A 23,298-nucleotide genomic window follows, 5' to 3' on the forward strand; every position below is an offset into this window, starting at 1 on the left:
TCATAACTAAACACAAAACCTTCAAACGTGAAGTGAATTTTTCAACCAAGAAGTGAGTTGACCTTTTGCAGATCGTACACCATATTTATTAAATCTTTCCACAGTAGTTCATAATAATATAAACATATTAAAATCATCGACATCACTTTTTACAGTCAGTCTTCTACAGAAAATATGTACAGTCTATTATTAACATGCTAACATCTTAAATATGTACAACTTTAGTCTCTCACATGTTAATGTCTTTTCAACTTCTCTTTATCATTTCATTTAGGTTTATGCAGAAACAAAAATATTTTCATCTGGGAAAAAAAATTCTAGCTACATTTACACATATACAAGAAGTATGAATTGCTACAAATCAGATTTTCTGCTCCTTCTGCCAGTAAATATAGTAAAAAAAAAAAAAAAAAAAAAGACTCTTCAAGTTTTTGTCCCCTAGGTTTAAAACTTGCTATAAATATTAACTTGTAGATGTGATTGTATGTTATTGTTTCTTGACTTTTCAGTGGTTTTGTATCAGAGGAGCCATATATCTCATGGTTACTCTTAAATACATTTCTTATTTCTCTCTAAACGATACACACAGACGTTGACTTTAAAGATAAATGTCGTTCCTCGGTTTGTATAACCGTTAAATTATATTTTATTATCAAGCTGATTTTACCAGGAATAAATACAGAGTGCACTAACGACTTTAACTGGACATCCTCCTTTAATTTTTGCTCCTATTGTGCTTGTCAAGACAAGATGTGGAGCTATTTGCTGTTTTGTTTATTTTTTAAATTTAGTCTTAATACAAAAATGTGTTTTTGACTAACTGGAATGTCGGGTGTAAAAACAAAACCAATGCCTGTTGAAGAAAATTTCAATATCAACATCTCCCTTTACACCTCTCTGGTCTGCCCTGTTCTCACACAATTATGAGTCACTCCCTTAAAAAAAAAAAAAAAAAAAAGGTCATTTTTAAAGTTGAGCTATGACCGCGCGACATATTTCACCAAAACATAGATGGATTTAGTGACCTGTGGATGCTGCATTTCCTGATTTCAGCAATGGAAATAAGTGAGTAAAACAGAAGTATAATCACAATCTCAGTCCTGCAGGTATTATAATAAATGTTATCTGTGTGTGTGTGTGTGTGTGTGTGTAATTTTTACATGTGAAGTCTTAAAGCTGTGTGTCTGATGTCATATTTTAAGGTGTAAATTGTGGAGGTACTTTGAAGTTCATGTGAATTTTAAATAAAGTGAACCTGCGTGTTTGCATTGTTTTACTGGACATTAACGATATGAGCCCTTCACCCACGTTAAACTGAAGGGATGATGGCAGACTTTTGGACATTTATCTGTAGAAATACGACTGCAGTTCAGCAGCTTCTGCAGCTGCAGGAGAGTCTGTGTGAAGTTTGATTTGTTTTCTCCTCCTCAGACTGACAGCAGGTTATTCTCTGATCAACTTTCTGTCTCGTTACAGTTATTGTCTCTTCTTCCCTTCGGCACAGCTGGTTTCTCATCCACCTGATGCTCTACTGAAGTCCAAAGTGCATCATGAAGTCAGATTAAGGTTTGTGTTTTGGGCGGGGGCTCCAGTTTCCGTGACAACGCAGTGAGGATGAGATTGAATTTGTTGTAACGATCTGATTGGTTGACTGAAGCACCGCGGCTCCCCCACAGCAGCCGCAGCTGAAAGTCTGTTTTAAACACCTCCAACAAGTCCTCATCACACGTGAAACCTGATGAAAAAAACAACAACATTTATTGACTTCAGTTTATTAATTTACAAAAGTAGATGTAACTTGCGTTTTATTGTTTTTACCTTGTAGGATCCTCTGTGCGTTGGCCGTGTAGCTGTGTGCGTTGTGTGCGACCTCGCGTGCAGCCTCCAGGTGGCGCAGCATGATGTCGCAGCCCTGGTCGCTGGTCTCCCAGAGCTCCGCCCCTTCAGGTGCGATTGATGGGCGCTCCATCAAAGTGAGGAGGGGCAGCAGGAGGGGAACGCAGACCACCGCAGGAGAGGAAGCTGCGGGAGGATGAGGAAGGTCAGTAGACTTTTTTTTTTTAAAAAGGAGAAAAGTTAATAATTTTATAATTTTATATTTAACTTCAGGAAAATTTCTTATAACTTTTTAATAATTTCTTGCTCATTTTTTAATCATGTCATATTAAGTTGCTCATTACCTTTTCCTGATTTTTATTTTTAATTTTTTTTTGCCTGATTTTTACAGATATTTGACAGATTTTTTTCTTTTTACTGATTTGACATTGGAGCCCTTTCAGACTTCCTGACAATCAAATATCCTCCTTGGATCAATATGTCGTAAGTGATGCGATCTGATTTTATCTGTGACTGTGGTATGAGTGTGTGTGTGTGTGTGTGTGCGTGCGTGCGTGCGTGCGTGCGTGCGTGTGCGTGCGTGTGTGTGCGTGTGTGTGCGTGTGTGTGTGCGTGTGTGTGTGTGTGTGTTCCGTACCTGTGCCCTCATACAGATTCTTGTAGAAAGGTTTGAGTGTTTTCTCGTAGCTGATGGCGGTCTGTGTGTAGTTCCTCCGTAGAGCCGTCCATGTTTCCTCCAAACGGCTGATCTACAGGAAGCAACAGCACACGTCAACTGTAAATTTCTCAAAATTAAATAAAATAAAATATTATGTAAATAGTTAAAGTGGTCAAACATGTTTTCTAAGTGTAAAAAAATGTAGTTTTTTTGTAGGAGCTGTTATTGGTCAAAGTTTTATGATTTCATGCAGAAAGAGAGATATTGATACTGTGACATAATTATAGTGCTCACTAACTGAGTGTTTTGTGTGTGTGTGTGTCTGTTTGTCTCTATGTGTGTGTGTGTGTGTGTGTGTGTGTGTGTGTCTTACCTGCGGCAGGTCCAGAGCTTTCATCAGGGCTGTGAAAGCGAACAGGTCGCCCACTGTGTCCTTCAGCTCCAACGCGACCAGGATGATGCGATTTAATGTGGACGCCCGCTCGTCCACACTGCCCGTACATCCCAGAATATCCACAGCAACACCTATCGCCATGGTGTGATGCCTGGGGGATGGAGGACAGGTAGATTATCAACACAAGCCAACAACAAAGTCTGTTTTTTTGTTCCAGTCAGTTTCTAATCTAAAAACTGACAGGAAGTACAATGAATCAGCAGGTATGAGTCACTGCTGACGTCATCTCACATATCAGTGCTGGTGTATCAGCATAACCATAGTTTCTTATATTTTTGGCTTGTTACCACTTAAAATCAAGACATCTTAGAACCTTAAAGAGCTGAAAGAACCCAGTGTCTCACAAGAAAAAAAAAACCTCTTGAAACAAACAATTTTGTCAAACAGAAATGCATTTCTACTTTTACATCCCTTTTATAATTGTTGTGAACATTCAGATTTGTCTTGGGACTCTTTTAGGAGGCCCTGACCCTCAGGTTGGAAACCACTGGGTTAGACTTAAAGGAACAGTTTGGCATTTTGGGAAATATGCTTATTACAACTTGACAGAGCCATAGCTAGCCACCTGCTGGTTGTAACTGTAACATATTTAGCGCACAGACATGAGAGATGTATTTATCCTCTCGTTAAACTCTCAGTAAGACTGAATGATAATATAAAAATATCAAACTATTCCTTTTGCGTGTTGATTGTGAGCGTGAAGTTTGTAAACAAGCTTTTTCATGTGGACTTCCTGGAAATGTGTTTCTTTGTTCAGAGTCTTTAATGCAACACTTGTGCCGTCATTTATGATGTGTGTGTGCTGTGTACCTTTCCATGAGGTCAAGCCTCAGCTGTTGACCATGCGGCAGCGTCACCAGCTCCAGACCAGAAGACACGCCCATCCGACCTTTAACCTCTGGAGTCACTGCCAGTATCCGAGCAACCTGGAGGAATAGAAAAAGGTTTACAGTGGCTTTATCTTTCTCTCTTATTCTGTAAATTGTGTGTGTGTGTGTGTGTTTTGATTAGATGTTATATTGTGTTTTGTTTCACGGTTGTTTCATATGATTCATTCTCCTGCGTCATGAGGGTCATTTTATTGCATCAGCTGCAGGATAGAAATCTAATTGTGTGACACACACACACAGAATCAGTGTTTAACAGCAACAGTAAACATGTTTACTTCCAAATTAGACACGCGCGTGTGTGTGTGTGTGTGTGTGTGTGTGTGTGTGTGTGTGTGTGTGTGTATACCTGGCAGTCAGCCATCAGCAGGTGTCTGGCGATGCTGTGGTGGTTGTGGTTGAGCAGCAGCTCCTTCGCTCTCTTCAGCACCACCATCTCCAGCGGTTTGTTCTCCGGTGGCAGAAGTCGAGATCCAAACTCTGCCGGCTGGAACGTCGACTCTGTCTCCTCCACCGGCCTCTGGAAACTGTTCTTCTTATCTTCCTCCTCCTCCCTCGCCACGTCCTCCTCCTCCTCCTCGCTGGTGTTTTCTAAAGCAGCGATGGCGTGATGATAGGAGCTTCTGTCCAGTCCTCTCCTTCCTCCTGTCTCCTTCTCTTCACTCTTGTCCTCCTGTCTCCCTCCCTCCCCTTCTCTCCTCAGTCTCTCCACGTAGCTGCTGAGTGGAGGCTGAGGGTCCAGGTCGGAGTTTGGGGAGTTTGATTCCTCCCACTCCAGCGGGCTGCAGGACCTCAGGTCTGCGGGGCTCTGCTGCAGGCGCTCAGTCCATCCTGTCTTTGCCTCTGAATCTGAAAAGTGAAGCTCGGCAAAGCCGGAGGAGCTGAGGGAGTCTGCAGGCAGGAGCTGATGGAGCTTCAGGGGTTTGACTGGAGGGACAGGAGGGCCTGGAATAACATCCACACCAATAATAGTTGCACACTTTTAACTCTGTCACCTTTGTTTATTATAAGGGGCAGTGAACATTTACTCTCTGAAACCTGGAGTGGACGCCTTTCTCAAGTATTTAAAACGTTTGAATCCTGAGCAAACTGGTGAGATTCGAGATCGGGTAACAGTCATACAGCAACTTTGTCCAAAATGTTCCACAAATTGCAAAAATTTAGTTGATTTAGAACATTATCTTTTTTTAAAAAAAGCTAGGGACTATATTTACAATTATCATAATTACATATTTAAATATATATTACAGAATCAAGTCTTGTTTGCTTTGTTTTTTTGTTTTTTTTTTAACTTAAGAAATTAGTATATTTAGAAAACTATCTTAAAAAAGCAAGGGAAAATGTCGAAGGAAAGAAAAAGGGGGAAAAAGCTAGGGAAGAACTACAATTGCATTGATCATAATTGCATATTTAAAATTATGTTACAGAATTATTATATTTTCTAAAGTGCGTTTTCCAAGTCTTGTTTATTTGTGTGTTTTTTGTTACTTTATTTTCTTATTTTCAGGTACTTTTCTTGTACTTTTTATTCATTTCTTGCTAATCTTGTTTGTACAGTTTGCTCAGGTTTCAAATGATTAGTATGTACCATAAACATGCTCTCCCTGTACAGACAAACACTAGATAAAAACTGAAAATTAATATTTCCTGGTACATTTTTCTGAAAAATGACTGTTTCAGTTAACTGTTAATGTTGATGCATTTCATGAAAGTTACCTCCACTCCTCCATGTGGAACCAAGAGTTTCCACACAGGTGGTGTCCAGCGGAGGCGCAGTTAGCCTGGGGGAGGTGGAGAAGGAGTCAGTGAGGTTGGAGGAGGTGGAGGGGGGAGCCAGCGGCTGGAGGCAGGGGGAGCGAGGCAGTCGAGCCAGCGGCACCTTGCTGGGTTTGGGAGGCGGTTTGGGACAGAGCTGGCTGTCAGAGCCCCGGATTGCCTGACCTGGAAACACACAATACACACAATATGACATTTGTAATCTCTGTGACAGTGAACCACGTAAGGCCACAGTCTTTCTTTTATTTTCTTCTGATGATAAATTTGAATCAGAGAATCACAGTATGTGTGAAAGCACATGAGCAGCGGGATAAATTAAATTTCCTATTTACATGCAAACAGTGGCAGCAGCAAGTAAGGGCAGTGCTTCCTCAGGGATGAATAAAACACATCTTCTTACACCTACACCTACAGTACACACACACACCTGTGTGTGCGTGTGTGTGGACTGCTGTTGCTGCTAAGACTTCATAAAATGTTAGAACAGGACTTACAAAGCTTTTCATTTTACCTTAATGACGTCACTGTAATTTTCCTCACCTACATTTATTGCATTTTATTAGTTATTTGTTTAAAAAATGTTTTTCTCTAGCCTTTGTTTCATTTTTTGTCTGTTTATTATGCACTGTATTATTATTTTGCATCTTCACTGTATGCATTTGAAATACTGCATAAATAAAATTTCCTATTATTTAATCAAGCTGAATTTCACAAACAACTTCTGATTTATTTGACAGATGCAGTACCCTTTACATTTAGTATTTTGCACATAAATACTGTATTAGTGATGTGTTGGGGGGAAAACGTGTTAAGTGATGCTGTACAAAATTTAACAAAATAAATGACTCTTGGGAGTGTCATCTCTGCTGCTCACTCAGCACTGTAGCAGGCAGATGCTTGTTAGGATAACTGGGAACACCTGCGAGTGCTCAGGTTATTTAAACCAGCTGCTGGCTCAGTCTGTCGCAGACATCACACACACTACTGACAACACTGCCTTCCACACTTTATATGTTTAGACAACCTTTGATTTCATCTAATTTGGTTTAATTTGATTGAATTTTTATCTTTTCTAGCACTGTCTCCATTTCTGTTGAGCTGGGTCAAAACTACAGTGATATACTGAGCTAGATCCTGAACAATGAGTGGATGATATCATCCACTCAATACCAGTTTGACACATGATCTCCAGGTTTTTCTTTGGCTCTGCTATGAAACAGATTTGTGTAAGTTTGGATTTTAGCTTTCAGCCTCACTGACCTGCCAGAATGTCTGCAGGTCTCCGTGGAACAGAGGGGCTCAGCACCGGCTCGCTGCCCGTCCGGAACACTGGAGATTTGGGGCTGGGGCTCGGGAGGAGAGCGTCAGGAGACTGCTGGGGCTGCGGTTTAGATCCTGAATATGAAAAATGACAAGCACACAAAGAGAGGAAATTAAAGTGTCAGAATTTAGTTGATTATAAACACTTTCCCCCCATATTTTATCACTGAATTATTCATTTTCATTACATGAAAAATCCAAATGCAACACATAAAAGTGTGAATAAAGGCTTTAGTATGCTCCAAACAAACATGCCTCATATAAAGGCAAAAGTGTTACCGATTCCCAAATCATTTATGCTCACTGTTAGATACAGAGACAGACTGAGTCTTCTGTCCATACTGTATTCTTTTTGTCCATATTTGTGTACATTTTCCTAAAGCTTACTGATAATGGACTAAGCAGAGCAGTACCACCAGAGATGAAAAAGACATTTTAAAAACAGAAAAATGGAACAACCATAAAATCATGGGTAATACAGTGAGAATACTTCTCCATCCAAATGTCGCACCATATTTATTTGCCTAACAGACAACTGCAGCCTCCATTTAAAGGCACATTATTACGACCTCCTCCACCGTCGCCTTGTTTATTGTTTTCTGAAGCTTTTGACTCTGTCCTCTAGTGTCATTTATTGGCTGTATTTATGCAAACGTAAAGGACACATGGAATTATAAAGGAAGTGACGTTTACAGTGTTTGAAACGGACATTTATTTCTGTACTGTGTAAAGTATATTTGAGTCCTTAGTCTTTAGCATACTAAAGCCTTAATAAGAATCTCTCTTTCACTTACCAAGCGGCAGGTAGCTCTCTGATTGGTGCGCCTTGAGCGGACGCCGCCTCTCTTGAACTTGATTGAGACTTGCTGGTTGGCTGCCACAGCGATCCTTTGACCTAAGTCAAAAAGTGTACATCGAAAAATTAAGTGAACATTTATACACAAACATGTTTAAAGGTGAAATAAATTAATGAAAATTTTTAAGAGAATGAAAACTACTATTTATTAGAAATAAGCAAAGAAAGTCAAAAAGTTTTTACTTTCCTTCCCCGTACCCCTCTTTTCTTCTCTTGTTCTGCTCTACTCTGGTGCACATATTTATCTTTTCCTCGCTCCCGCACAGATATGGACTCCATACATTAAACTCAATGTACTTGTGAAATTACACGCTTCTTTTCCTTTCAGCAGAAAAGTCAGACACCATGTCTTTATTTATAGAGGACTTATGATACATATGGAACAGGTTGTATATACAGCTCACTGCTGGGGTGATGGATGTAAACAGCTCGGGCCGCGTGTTAAAAGCTCTACAGCAGGAAGGGATTTGAAGGGCTGATTTAAATCTTTAAGAGAGTGTGGGAGAAAGAGAAACAAAGCATGACTGAGTGAAGGTGGGTCTCCATTATTTAAATATAGCAGACAGCATATTATTTAGTCTATAGCCCACTCCCCTTTTTCTGTTACAGGCTTCTGTCGCTTGGAGCTAAAAAACTCAACAGGCTTTAACACAGTATTTATCAAATCTCACAAATCACACATTCTCAATATGTGATCATCTTGAAACAACAAACACACACATTATGGCAACCACGGAGGAATACTGCAGTTAATCAGTGTGTTTGTGTGGGTTTCTAGTTGTGTACCAACCTGAGCTGGCTGCCCCGGCTCATGCCGTTGTCCCGGCAATGTGTGCTGTCCTGCACAGTGTGTGTGTTATCCTGTGTGTGTCCATTGGTTATGTTGAGGCTAAGGCGCTTTTGACGTCTCTCCTGCGACATAAGAGCCTCTCTGTGATGGCTGGACAAGCCGTACTTTTCCTCCAAGCAGCGCAGCGGCAGCCCTCGGTTAATAGGCTGGAAGATAATGGCTCCCACCACCTTAAATACACAGAGAGAAGAGATACCTACACTTAACATGTTTTTTTTTTTTTTTTTTTTTTTTTTTTTTTTTTTTTATCAAGCCACTTAGACAGTGGAATAAGGGATAGAAAACTTAAAATGGTATACTTGCTGAGGGTACAAAACTGTAACAAAAGACCACAGTGTCACATTGTTTTCTGTAAACACAGTGCATGGAGTAAAAAAATCTCACCTGAGAGACGGGTTTTCTGTTGCCGACGTAGTATCTTATAAGTGCAGGGATGCTGTCAAATCCTTCCCTTTCCAGCCGGTACTCAACTCTGGAGTATGCCTCATTCAACATTACTACCTGAAGGAGAGATGTGAAAAATAAAATTATTGATTAGTTATTTGGTGGTCCCTGACATTTTGTTGTGCCTTTGTGACCAGTTGTCAAAGCTTGCATGAATAAGAAAAAAAAAAAACTTTAAAGATAAAAGTTATTCAAAAGAAAATAGCAATAATGAGAAAAATATATAAAAATATGACACATATATTACAACAAAACCCTAATAAATCAATCAATCAATCAATCAATATTTTTTTTTGTGTTTACAGCTATGTTAAAATTTAAGTGCATAACAATACATCTGGGATATCAATAAATATTTTTCAAATTGAAGCTCCTTTGTGTAGTACTTTTTATATCAACACATAACTAAATGATGTAATGTAAAACTGTTGCTGAGGTTGCAGATCCCACTGAGAATCAACTCCCCCTCTGGAGTTTTTCAGCTTCGTTATGCATCTTATTTTTATTTAATAACATTATTAAAATTACATGAACAACTGAGACCATTACTGAGAAGACCCCCTAGTCAGACAGATGTTTCCTCTCCTCAGTGAAGCCAAAGAGAACAAACTTAATGGGAACGCTCGCACCAACAAAAGCATCTAATTATTTGGTCTAATTATTTTTGTTATTTATTTTTGATGGTTTGAGATTACTCTTAGGCTGACTTAAAGGATGCAGTCTAATGATATGATTATTTCTGACAATTTGATTTATACATTCACATTTTTTTCCAGGTTAAGTAAAAGTCAATAAAATAAAATGTGTGTGGGGAAGTGGTGTTTAACTGGATTCCACCGCCATGCTAGAGTATTACATTATACACAATGGAATGTCTGTTAGTTTGAATTCACACACGTGGTCTTACCCTCTTGTTGATTTTAAAGTGCTGGGCTGCATTTCGCCATTGGGAGGTCAGAACGTAGCTCCCTGGACTGGACAGTGAATCACGGATCAGGAAATCTCCATCACGCTGCACCAAATTCTCTGCAACCTTGAACAATACAGAGGATTACATATGGGTACATATACACACAAAGACGCACACACACAGACAGACAGAGGCACAGCGTGTTTGTTTACAGTCCCAACATTTAATTAAATTTAATAATGGCCATCTGTTATACTGTTACCTTCTTTCTGAGCTCAGTGCCGACTGGTTCTCAGCGGTTACATAAGACATGAAGATATTAAAAGCCATCACAGTATTTATCCAGCTAGTCAATCATCACCATAGATTTAACTCCATTTACGTCAAGATTGTTTTTCTGAACCAAGGATGAAAAAATCCAAATAATTTTAAATGGCCAGTCAGATTTTTAAAGTGGCGTCATAGTGTTTAACAGCCAATCACAGTGCTCGATGCACAAAGACGACAGACTTGATTGATTTTAAAGGTTTTTTTTAAAGTCTTGACCATTTTATTAATGAAATTTCAGTGACATCTTAACTTAAGTTTTATTCTTAGTTTATTCTCAGTAAGCTTTATTCATGGCTACCAAGCTATCTGCATCTGTTTTGCAACAAGATTTAGTTGGAAGCTCCAGAAAAAGCAAATAAATAGAGCTTGATTAAAAAGCAATCTGACTCTTTGTTTTTTTTGTTTTTTTAGTTGTTGTTGTTGTTTGTAAAATTTTCATTTCCAAGGTTAAGAACTGATCTTCATGGTCAACATATGTTTAAAATCCAATGCATGTGAGCTGGAACAATTTGTGGATAGATTAATAAGTTAATCAATGACAGAAAATAAGTCAGCAACAATTCTGACTGATAATGATTTCAGTGTCTTTTAAAAGCTGAAGTAAAAGTGAGTTCTTACATTTCAAATGTGAAGATTTGATACTCTTTTTTTGTCATACATGATAGTAAACTCAGTATTTTAGGGTTTTAGACTGCATGTCTGATAAAGCAGGTAATCTTAATAAATCATGAGGGGCTTTTTTCAGAATGAGAAATGTTTTAATGTATCATTAAGTAACTTTGTGCTTCCAAGAAATCTCCCCAAAAAGATCAACATTTTTCACAATTTTTTTATAGCAGAGAAAACAAATACCAATAAGGAAAGTAAAATTATAATAAGTTGCAGCTTTCCATATAAACAAGACTTTATTCAAAACTCTGTTGTGATTAACTTCCAGTAGCTATAAAACAAAGATAAGTGATAAAAATTAGATTAAAAAAGCAATCACTTTATTGAATCGATACACAAATAACGGCAGGCTGTGGGATGTTAGTAGATTTAATATTTCATTAAAAAATCTTAATAATCTGAACATGTTTCCTTATCTTAGTATTCACTACACTCTTGTTACACGTACTGCCTCTCTCTCTCTGTCTCTCTCTCTCTCTCACACACACACACACACACACACACACACACACACACACACACACACAAAACCCCTCACACACACTTACAGACTTTAATTAAGCAAGTGTTTGTATAGTATATAATGGCAGTTTAGTTTAGCCAAAGGAAGCAGCTTATTAAAAATGATTACATCTCAGAGCTGGCTTTCACAGGGAACACACAATCTCTCCCTCTCTCTCTGTCTCTCTCTCTCTCTCTCTCTCTCTCACACACACACACACACACACACACACACACACACACACACACACACACAAACCATACAGAAGAAGCTTTTTATACACTGACCTTATGTTATAACCCCGGCTGTGCTGCCAAGGCCACTATTTAAACTGTAATCTTTCTGTAAGCACTGTGTGTGCAGTATGGCTGTCTAATAATAGGTGATCTGGTTCAACAAGTTTTAACCAAGCTTTTAAAGGGCGGGACTCATGACTCAGATTTATGTGTGTGAGTGTGTGTTACCTGTCTGGGTATCGCTCCGTGGTACCATGCATGGCTTCGGGGCTCCTCGCAGTTCATCTTTAGCTCTTCCTCCAGCTCCCTGCGGAGTTTCTCTGAAGGACAGTCCAAGATGAACTGATCTCGGGAGAACTGCAGTAAAAAACACAGACAAACAGAACTGAATTCTGCGGCTGATTTCTATGGGAAAGACACAGAAACAGACATCAGTGTCTTTGTTCTTTCATCCTTTGCTTTTATGACAGCTGAGGTTAAAAACAGCCTACACAGACCACAAATCTGAGTAGTGGGTGACACTTAAAACCTCAAGACTGACAATAATCATAAAGTTCAACAGTTCCTTATTCCCTTAAACAAACAATGATGAGGTCAAAGCTCAAAGAAACACACACTACAATGACAAATGTCATCTCTTGCCCTCCATTAGTTATTTTTTCCTTAGCAGCAGTTTGTGACTCGCAGGGCGGATAATTGATCTGTTGATCCAGTCAAAGGTGATCAGATCAGATTGAGCAGCTGCTGCAAATTAATGCAAACTTTTAGACATAGCAGAATGAACAGTTAAGTTTCTCTTTCATCACGATTGACGTTCTGCTGCTCCATCTGTGCACTCTACAATGCATAACCAAATGGTATATTTTTTTCAACAGCACTTCTAATGAATGTTACAGCTCCAAAAACAGAAAATCTGTTTGTGGCAACAGATATTTTAATCATGGCAGACTGCCACAAATAAATGATTGTGTGGAAAACTCAAAAGGCCGAAATTTAATGTTTAGAACACTTTGTCATGTGTGCAATTTTTTAATAGTTAGCAAAATAAATGATGTTAATGCATGTATTAGAACCTCTGAAGTTGCAACAGTATACATTAAATGAAACACATAACACACAACACAACCCACATACAACATGAGAGGACTTGGTGAATTGAAAAGCTTTCTTTAAGAGCCCTTTACAGAAATAAAAATCTTCCTAAACAAGAAACCACAAGACTGTTTAAAAACCAAAGTGAAGTCAGTATAGCTCAAATTGACTTTTAATCTTGTATAACTGACGATATTCAGTATGCTCAGACCTCATTATAAAACCAACTTGACTGAAGTTCACCCAAAAAAGAAAGTTACAAAGCAATGCTACTGAGGCAGGTGGCAAATTTAAATCGTTTAATCTTATTCAGACACCTGGCAGATGATGAAAAAGTTTAATCCTGACAGAAAAATTTGGAAAATTGAAAAAGTGAAGGACAGAATGAGTTGGTAACAACCTGACAGGATGCAGAGTCAGCACAACTACCTGCACACACACACACACGCACACACACACACACACACACACACACACTTACGTGACAGCTGCTTGGTCTCTGCATCGCTCCTTCCGTCTCCATTCCTCAAATACACACTTCATAGCAAACACATAAAACCTTGAGTTTCATCTCCAGAGTTAAACAGCTCATTGTCAAACACACACACAAGTCCTTTTCTCAGGCAACATGTTCACACACATACACACACACACACACCGACTCTCTTTATCTTTGTCCTCAGTGATTTTCCTGTCTTGGCTTTCCATCCTAACCCCACCCAACTGCCCAGACCTGCCTCCATACACACCCTCACCTGACGTACATAAACACACACACACACACACACACACACACACACACACATGCACACAAAAGCACACACTCAAATGACGCAAACTCTTCACTGAACTTCCCCTAATAGTTGACAGGTAAAACTTTGAGTCACATGTAGTTTGTATTTCCATTTCTTTTGTGGACAGTGTTGTAGCTGTTTCATTTGGTAAGCAGAGCATCGATACTGTCTAATAATGACAATAGTAACAAAATTATTTTTAAAGCTTTTTAACAGATATGGTCCAGGCACAATAGTACAGTAGCTGCTATCCCCAAAAGCCCAGCCTACTTGTTTTGTCTTAAACAAGTCACTGACCTGCTACAGAGTGCTACATTCTTCTGTTAGGACACGAAACATCAATGCTGATTGGATTTTCTGATTGTTTGGGGTACCTTTGGTTATAGTGGGTAATTCTAGCCATTTAAAGAGGTCACATGTTATTCCTATGTGGCAGGAAGAGTGCAGTCAATACTTGTTGTGACAGTCTTTCCATTAAGAATGATCTGTATTTATACTGGTCCACTGCCAAAAACAAGGTTGATCAATGGTCTTTTGTGCGCATGTGTGTGAACATACTCATGAAAAGGTGCATCCTCCTATTCTGCCACATATATTGACATAGAAAAGCACATCCATGCTGACCAAGTGGTTGCATTAAAGCCCCCACCAGGTATATTTTTGGCATTAACACTGAATCAAAATGCATGCCGTTATCTGAAACTGCTTTCTGAACTGCCAATCCCAGTGAGAATCAATATCTGTCTGCTGCTCTATAGAGACTTCAGACAAAAAAGACAATATTTTTTTCCCAATAGTTGGCACACTAAAATGGAACTAAAATAGATGTGAAGAATTTGACAGATGGTGAGAAAAAAGACCAAAAAAGCTACACCTTTTCTGATGTTACCGCGACACAAGAAAAATAAAGCAATAGTTTGCTGACATTACAGAGATAAAAAACATGATAAACTGTCCCTCTCATGATAAAAAAAAAGCTTAATATAAGTTCATAAAAGCCAAATGAGTAGCACATTCAAGTGTTGGGAATTAAGCTTATTACATGCAAAAAATGTGTCTAATTCAATCACAATCCACAGTCACACTGTGATATACAAAAAATACTTCATGTGACATAAAGCAGCAATAAAAAATGTACTACTATTTACTACTACTACCAACAGCTCAAGGAGGAAATGTGGTTCAGCTGCAGGTAAATGGTTTTTTAATGTCATGATAATGCTATGCTGTATAGTTGCAACTTATTTGTAATTTTCCTAGTGGAAATCATCGGCACCAGGTCGACACGCTGGTGTGAAGAGACCCTTAAAAAGAGCCTGAGGGTACTGAATGTTAAAGCCTCAAAGACTCTCGGAGGAAGACTTTGATCCAAACCTGCATGGACGAAGAGGTTCAAGGTTCACACACACACACACACACACACACACACACACACACACACACACACACACACACACACACACACAGACTAGGAATTATTGAGCCATGTACTTTAAATTGGAAACATGTCTATAAGCGTCTCCATGAAACTGAAACCCTGTGCATCCTTTCATCTCTATGCGCACGTTCTCTCTCTCTCTGTGGCTTCTCTAGCTCTCTTTTTCAGGTTTTCTGTATCTCTCTCTCTAAAGTCATTACAATAGACCCCTCTGCCCTCAGTCTCCACGACTCCATACATGACAGGAAATCAGCGTATCCTATTATAGCTTCAAACAGGAAACCATAGAGCAGAAAACAGCAGGCTCTGCGTCATAATGCACTGATTTTCTTTGTTTGTAGTCTGAGGCAGAGACACCAACCAGTGCAGCCTGACTTGCGTTATGTATGTTGATGTAACAGTGGAAAGTACTTGGAGCTATATAACTGAGCTGCCATTCAGTCATGTCCTGTGGCTGCATTGATTTTTACTGTATGGAATCAGATTCAATATACAATATGAAGCCAAGTTTGGCCATATGAAAATAATATATATATATTTTTTAAACAAACATCTCAGTGAATGAATGATTAGATAAATACAGAAATGAAAGATGAAAGTAATAACTAGAATTTTTAAAAAAATGAAATTAATTTCCAGCAGAAATATTCTGTTGTTTCAGCATTGTTTCTCTTACTTTACTTTTCTTTTTATTAATTTCTTTAAATGGACTCTAAATTTCTGGTAACCTTCTGATCTTAATATCATCTGTTTTTTTTTAATGTATTTAATTATATCAGGAGAATGGTTGGTTCATTTAAAAATTAAAGTAAAAAATGAAGTTTAAATATAAATGTCAACAGTTGATACCAAACCTTTTATTGCACATTTTTCTGTCATTATGATATCATTTTCCCATTAAATCTATTATCTTTACAGCAACATAGTCAACATAATTACCTCAGTGTATAACTTCTATTACCAACTGCATGGCTTTGGCCTGACCATCACATTATTTTGGGTTCTGTATGTTGCAAACTTAATGATACATTCTTCATCATTTTATTGCATAGGGAGGCAGAAATGAGGAGGGAGATGTACTGAAAGAAAAATTAAAGGGTAGAAAAATAAAGTTTACATCACCTCTACTTTGTTTCAATTTTTTGTTTTGTTTTTATATTTTTTACAGTTGAATTCAGTGTGTCACACCCATTAACGCACAGTCTGGGCAGCTTGCTTTTCCTGTTGTACCGGCACGACACAACAAATCTAGACTGAGATGAGCTGAAGTGGATAAACTGAAAGCACAAGATCTGGCAGATCTATCTATCTATCTAACTTCAGTTTATTTCGCTTGTCTTGGAGCTCTGGTAAACAACAGATGCAATGTGTCTTATTTTTATGGATTATAGTCACATCTGTGATTACATTCATTACAACCATAAAATGTTTTCACACCTGCAGCCACACAGCCAACAGAACTAATGAACAGAGGAGTGCTGTAGAGAACAGGGATGCATGGGAGGTAAGGAGGCAAGGATGTAGGAAAGGAGGGATGACTGATGTATAAAGAGGAGAGAGGGAATAGATTGATCATGTAGCTATGGAAGAACAGCGAAAACAGATGAAAGGAGGAAAAGGATAGAAGAGGGAAAGATTGAAGGAGTGAGGGAGAGAGGAGGAAAGGAGGGAGAAAAAAAGAAATGAAGATGGTGGATGGGAGTGTTTTTTATAGGCTGGCCTTTAATAAGACCCTGCAACATGATGTCATCCTCAGCGAGCAGCTGCATTTATAACTGTACCACCCTGTGCATATGGACCACAGCACAGCAGTAACAGCGCTGTGGACTGTACTGACCTCTCAGTCATCCCAGCATCTTTATTCCCTTCCCTCTCTCACTTCACCTCCTCTTCTGCTCCTCTCAATGTTTACAAGTTAAAACCCTTAGGGCCCACTTAAATATTACATACACTCGTATCGCTCTGCGCACATAATGTACTTTTCAAAATAAAAGTTTCTAAAATGTTATACGTACATATTGTTTTCTACTTTCATTGACATTTTTAAACCAACATCAGTCCTAATCATAAGAATCACAGTCATTCATTTCTAGAACTATAATCCTTTAAATGGCAGGTTTTTGTCATGATGCCACTATGTTTTTAGATGAAAACACACACACACACACACACACACACACACACACACACAAATTAATTTCAATATACTCTACATAGATTTTTTTGTTTGTTTGTTTTCATTATCACTGCCTGCAACATTGATTGTGACAGTGCACCTAGTGGAAATAGCATGTATGTATTTTCTCCATGCACCAAATATGTATAAATAATGTCAAAATATGTAAAAATGACATCTTCATGTGGAAAATAGTAAAAAAAAAAACTAATTTCAAGGCAAAAGCCCAGAATGACACCAAGCAATAATACATTGCATGCTTTTATGCTTTGATTGCTGAATCAAAAATTAAGGTTTGAATGGGTTTCAATTGTGTATTTTTGAACTTAACAGTATAAATGTAACAATTTTGTTTCCACAGTGTATTTTTGAATCATTGAAGATGATTTGAAAATTCCGAGATTAAACAAAAATGCACAATCTTGCCAAAATTTCTGCCATATGCATGAGCACCGCCAAAATTATCAAAGAAATGAAGAATGAAAAGCATGCAAAATGCACCATACATTCCCTATATACAAGCCCTCTTATTGAGTCTGACACCTTCATCAGTGAATGACTGTAGATTAAGAGAAATATCTCCAATGACATTGAGCCCAAGAGCACACGTCATCATCCTGTGATACTGACTGATACAGAATAACTCAGACTGAGGGGTGAAGGTGAGTGTAAGTTGGAGCAATACCAGAGGTGGGAGTACAGGTACTTCCACGACGAGTGTTTTCATCATGGGAGAGTTTGTACTTTAATTCTACTCAAATGTGTTTGAAAGAGTTTAGGAACAGAGCTGTGGCTTCAGTTGTATCTAATCTGTATGCCACTTTGGATAAAATAGTCGGTCAAATTAATACATGTTAATGTATGTAAAGAACTGTTTCATACTGCATAGAAGCATTTAGTCCTACATCTGATCTTAATAAATTAATACAGACTCAAAGCAATTCCTCTCATCATCACTTCTGACCCACTAACACTGTGTGGTGTAGACCCTGCCCCTCTTGCCTGTATTTTCTTATTTTCTTGTTATTTTGATGTCTATAGGCCATAGCCCCCAGCCAATAACAACGTGCAGGTGAGGTCAGGACATTAGAAAAGGATAGGGCTTAGGTAGTAGCGACATGCATCCAAAAGGAAGCTACAAATATTGTGAACACAGCACAGAAAAAAAAGCTAATTTTAAGTAGGGCGCAATGCCAAGCGCTTAAGGCTCCTTCCAAAACTGGAGAGAAAGTAGAGTTGTCCTGTTTTCTGTTGGACAGGTAGGTGCTGGAGGTTAGTTTAGTTGCTTCCTAAGATATCGGGTCTTCCTTTTAAACAAACTTTACTTTCTAGCAATAGTAGCTTGCAGTGTACTTATAAGCCAGACCCCCAGGAAGCTCCGGGTCTTTGAAGCCAATTTTCAAAAAACACTAATCTACACAGTCACGTGATGCCCTGCTGCCCAAACGACTTTTCCCCATTGACTTACATTGCAAAGACACATCTGTAAATGAGTGGGTACATTTCTTTGAGTGCATTCCTGTAATACGACTCATTGTACTTTCAGGATTTGCGCCGCACACTAATACTTTCATGTACTGTATACAGTGGTGAAATTTCACCATGGTATGACGATATGAAATATTACATATCGCCCAAGCCTTATGTGAAGATTAATACAAAGGGTTTAAATTTAGCGCTGTTGTCATTTACACTTAACTTTTAGTATTTCTCTCCAGTGTCTAAAAGCACTAACATGCCATTAAAAAAAGCAGTCTCTTACTCAGCATTAATGTGCTCAGAGCAGTTTTTCAGACCAACAAAAACAAAGGCCATTGTTCAAAAGGATTTCAACCGGTTGGATTTTCTTTGGATTTCCTGGATTTTACAAGAATAGAAAGCATTTTCTTGAACTCTTGAAAGGTTTCTGTGTGTGTGGTGGGAGATGATACACGAGTTCAAAACCGGGTCGTTTTGTTTCTCTGTGTCAATCCGGTCAGGGGCTGACGGGGACCAATCAGAATAAGAGGATGGCTCTGTAAGCTGATTGTTCTTTGATTTCACTGAGTTGAAGACAAATAACCTTTTTAGCATTACATCTCTGATTCCTCATTTCACACACACACACGTGTACACACACTCATAGCAGCAGACAATAATCCCAAATCCTCTGTGTGCTGTATTGTGTTGAGAGAAAGCACTGAATCTAAGACTCTTAGATGACACCATTGACCTGCAGTTGATTTCCTGAATCAGCTCAATTTAAATCACTTTAACAGGAGACCAAGTGGCCAAAAAAATCTGTTATTGCGGGTTAAGTTACTTTAGATTTTTGTGAGTCCTGCCATGGAGAGGCTGAGGGTTTTAAAGGGAGCCATCATCCTCGCCATTAAAACAACAGTTTGGTCGGCTGTTTATCTGGTATTTCCTCTACTGTTTATCTCCTCTCTTTTTTTTTATCTTTCTCTCTATCAGTTTCAGTCCCTCCCTCGTCCTGTGGCACTCTTGCTCTTTCAAGCTTCTCTTCTGTGTGCATCCACAGCTGTCAAATTAACTCTATGCGAAGCTTCGAAAAGTCACAGCATGAATGCAAACTGTCAGTGGTACAGCCACTTTGGAAATATATCCAGGAGAAAAGCAAAGAAAAACTGTTGGGTGCTGCATGGTTATTCAGCAAAAAAACCAACGACCTCCACCTCATCTAATAAATGTACTGCAATAACGAGGACATTTTTTTTCTTTTTTCTATTCAGCTCATTTTCTAGTGCAGTAAGGTCTGGTAAAAATAAATAAGGGACGCACAGGTTTTGTTTCTACATCTGTTGGGATTGACAGTTTCAAAGCTATGGACGGTTTACCAGAATAACTGATTCTTTTGATTTCTGGATCTCGACATCTTGGCACCATGATCACAAGGTCCCCACCTTTCCTGTTTACTCACAACCAGATGGATGCCTCTTCCTGTGTTTAGGCCAGAAGGCATCTGATGGGTCAGCCTGGGACAGCTACAAAGAGATCATCATCAGTGCCATCTCTGAGATACTGCATCATGGGTTTTTGTGTGTTTGTCTCTACAATAAATTCAGAAGTTTGATTTTCAGAGGGTTCCTTTCAGCTAGGCATCTGAGCAAGGTCCTTTTAATTTTCTGAATTTCTTTTCATTCTAAACATTTGAGAAAAGTTTGTTGCCATTTGTTAATTCAAACTCCTGGACAAAGTGGAGAAAACTGCTGCCAGATGACTATTGAGACTATGATTACAGACAAATATGATTCTCCGAACAAAGTTAGTCTTAGACATTCTTAGTCAGCTGATATGGAAACAAATGTCCCCAAAACGATGCAATAAAATAATTTCCAGTTTCCTAAATCCAACGGAAAGCCTTCACGGAAGAGCAGAGGCTGTTGTGCATATTAGTATGTACTGGGTAATTCTGGAGACAAAAGAGCTTACATTGTTTACATGTCCATATACTTTTGGCCATGTAGTTAATGTACCAAAGTAGGCTGAATTGAATCTGTTCATTTTGGGACTTCTTGAGAGACAACAACAACTGAGCCTGGGAGCTGAAGTTTTGCTGAGTAAGGCTTTTAGTTTAGATATGCACTTGAGTTGTTGAGAGTTTGGGTCCAGAGGGAAAATATCTACTGAAGCTCTGGACTCTTTAGATAAAATTGTGTTTCTTTTTATTTATTTGTTTATTTTTTAACCTTTAATACTTAATAAAAGCTAAAACACTGAAGCTATTGGTAAATTTCTTTTCATTGTACACAGGGAGAAAAAGAAGCTTATACTGCAACAAAAGGGTGATGATGATGGACAATCATATTTCTATACTCATGTTTTGTCCCACTGGGAACATGTGTAATCTGCATGTATACAACGACTGGGCTGCTAAGCTTTGGATCAAAATGACATACTGTACAACATATAAGATAATCCGCTCAATCTCCTCTGTTCCCTCTGTTGAGGAGTGTTTTATACTGCAGTCAGGGACTCAAAATGGGTCAGTGGGGTCTCTCTAGACTGAGAAAACAAGTTAGTTTAGAAACACAAAAACAAGAAGCTGGTTCTCTTTGGTTAAATGGCAAACTCCCAATGAGACAGATGGAGGAGAAAATAAAGAGGGGAGGGAGGGAAAGGGGAATGGAATAAAACCCCGGGCTCTTTGGAATCAAAAGTAAAGACAAGACAGAGATAGAGCGATAGAGACAAACAGAGAAAATAAAGAAAGAGTGTATTGGGGGAAAGAAAAAGAAATGGAAGAAGGAGGGCATGGCAGTGCTGGAGGGACACTGCAGAGCCAGAGAGGATTATGGGACAACAACAAGTCCCATCAAAGTTCAATTTAAGTTCAATTTTAATTTTTTTGAACTTCTTAAAAAAACCATTGTGTTACCTGAGTTAGCTTAAAGCTGAGACTTGATGTTAATTAAAGTGCCAAGAAAACACAACATCTGGATTTAAATCAAAAACAAATATTGCCAACTAGGTTTTCACATACAAGGGAATTGCTGTAATGGTGCAAAGTCAAGAAACATAATAGAGAAGAAAAAGGTACTGTAGAAATATTTTTAAAAATTAAAATAAAGGTCTTATGTGAATGCTTTAGTGCCATCTAGTGGTGAGGTTGCAGATTGCAACCAGCTGAAACTTCTGTGTGCCAGACATATCTGGCGGCTGACAGGAAAAGGTGAATGGTCCCAACTAGAGCAAGTGTTTGATTTGCCCCTTCTAGGCTTCCGTAGACTAGATAGTGCACTCTGTGGAAGAGGACTTTCTAAGAAGCTAATTCTAAGGTGACAAAAACACAACAATTCTTTGTATGTGTTGATTATAATTAATGAAAACATAGTTATGAATATTATATGCCAATCTGCCAATACATTCCCTGAGATCCTACACACCAGGAAGTGTATTCATTAAAATTCAATGACCTATGGAGAAGGGTGGGATTAAATAAATTTATACTTCTTCTTGCTCCTTTTGAAATATGTATGGCTTTTTGTTTTTCATTGTCTGTAAATATTACCTTTTTTTTGGTCTGCTTGTTTGTTGTCATTTCTCTGTTTTCTTTTTTTACATACTTGAAATAAATCAAATCAATTAAAAATGAAATTTAAAAATACACTGGACCTTTAATAATCAAGTTACTTCATTTATGATTTTCATAGTTCATTATTTCATCTCATTTCCTATTTTATTTTGTTACTCACCTCTCGTTTCAGATCCTCACTTCCTGCCCTTGTGTATTTCCCGCTTCTGTGATTGCTTGTCCCGCCCTAATGTGTTTGACCTGTGCCTCATTATGTTTTGTGTATTTAGTCTCCTCCCTGTGCCAGTTTGTCTTTTTACCTTGTGTCTAGCGCTCCAGCAGTCCTCCAAGTTTTCCTGGTTAGATCCCTGCTTTTGTTTTGTTGACCTCGCCTTGTCTCACCCTTTTTGTTTCCCTCTCAGGTAATATATAAAAACAGTAATATACACAGTGACGGTCTCTGATGCCAGATTTATTTCCATTTATTTGTTTATGTTGAGGTTCGAATTATATTTTTTTTAAAAAGTTATAATTTTGATTTTGTTTCCATTTTCATTTATTAGTTTCTCTGGTGAGTGAGAATAATTTACAAATGATCAAGAGCGATGACTATGGTGAAAATTGATGGGAATGCAAATAATAAACAACATTAAATAAACTCTGTGCACATTTTCACCTTTCACCTTCTAAAAGTGAATGAGATCTTAACACCATCTTTCTCATCACATGTGACATGCAATTACACCCCGCATTAACATGCATTTTCTTTGATCCCTTTACACAGACCACATTTTAACTGCAGAACAGAAGCAATCACCTCCTGGCTGATCTACAGGGGGACGAACCACATCACCTCAGTCCGCTGCCCCGCCGCTGCTTGCTCCATCCAATCAACTTAATGGCATTCATACATTTCACTGACGTCATAAAGAAGACAAACTATCACAAGTTAGTAATTTATCATCCTCATGAGGACGATCACCCTCGTCCTGGTACCTCTATGTCTATAACTATCTGTGTCTCACCCTTGCCATCACACACTGCCCTGTCTGTCTA

General features: G+C 38.5%; 1 protein-coding gene across 4 annotated transcripts in view; it reads right to left on the reverse strand.

Moving 5' to 3' along the window:
• Positions 1–434: 434 nt before the first annotated feature.
• The window catches only part of bcar3 (BCAR3 adaptor protein, NSP family member), a 51,777-nt gene continuing 28,913 nt past the window's right edge, over positions 435–23,298 (reverse strand). For 2 of the 4 annotated variants that reach the window (XM_042514055.1, XM_042514063.1), the window contains 13 exons: positions 11,957–12,085; positions 9,989–10,114; positions 9,022–9,138; positions 8,578–8,807; positions 7,726–7,826; positions 6,872–7,006; positions 5,552–5,776; positions 4,185–4,780; positions 3,759–3,874; positions 2,868–3,039; positions 2,474–2,585; positions 1,819–2,022; positions 435–1,735 (listed from right to left, as the gene is read on the reverse strand). In XM_042514055.1, the coding sequence (XP_042369989.1) occupies positions 1,557–1,735; positions 1,819–2,022; positions 2,474–2,585; positions 2,868–3,039; positions 3,759–3,874; positions 4,185–4,780; positions 5,552–5,776; positions 6,872–7,006; positions 7,726–7,826; positions 8,578–8,807; positions 9,022–9,138; positions 9,989–10,114; positions 11,957–12,085 (2,442 nt within the window). In that variant the 3' untranslated portion in view covers positions 435–1,556. Of the gene's footprint in view, positions 1,736–1,818; positions 2,051–2,473; positions 2,586–2,867; positions 3,040–3,758; positions 3,875–4,184; positions 4,781–5,551; positions 5,777–6,871; positions 7,007–7,725; positions 7,827–8,577; positions 8,808–9,021; positions 9,139–9,988; positions 10,115–11,956; positions 12,086–13,301; positions 13,477–23,298 lie in introns of those variants that run through there. The other 2 variants (XM_042514076.1, XM_042514068.1) reach the window with 2 other exon arrangements.

This window comes from Plectropomus leopardus, chromosome 3, assembly GCF_008729295.1.
Source record: "Plectropomus leopardus isolate mb chromosome 3, YSFRI_Pleo_2.0, whole genome shotgun sequence".
Classification (NCBI taxonomy): Eukaryota; Metazoa; Chordata; class Actinopteri; order Perciformes; family Serranidae; genus Plectropomus; species Plectropomus leopardus.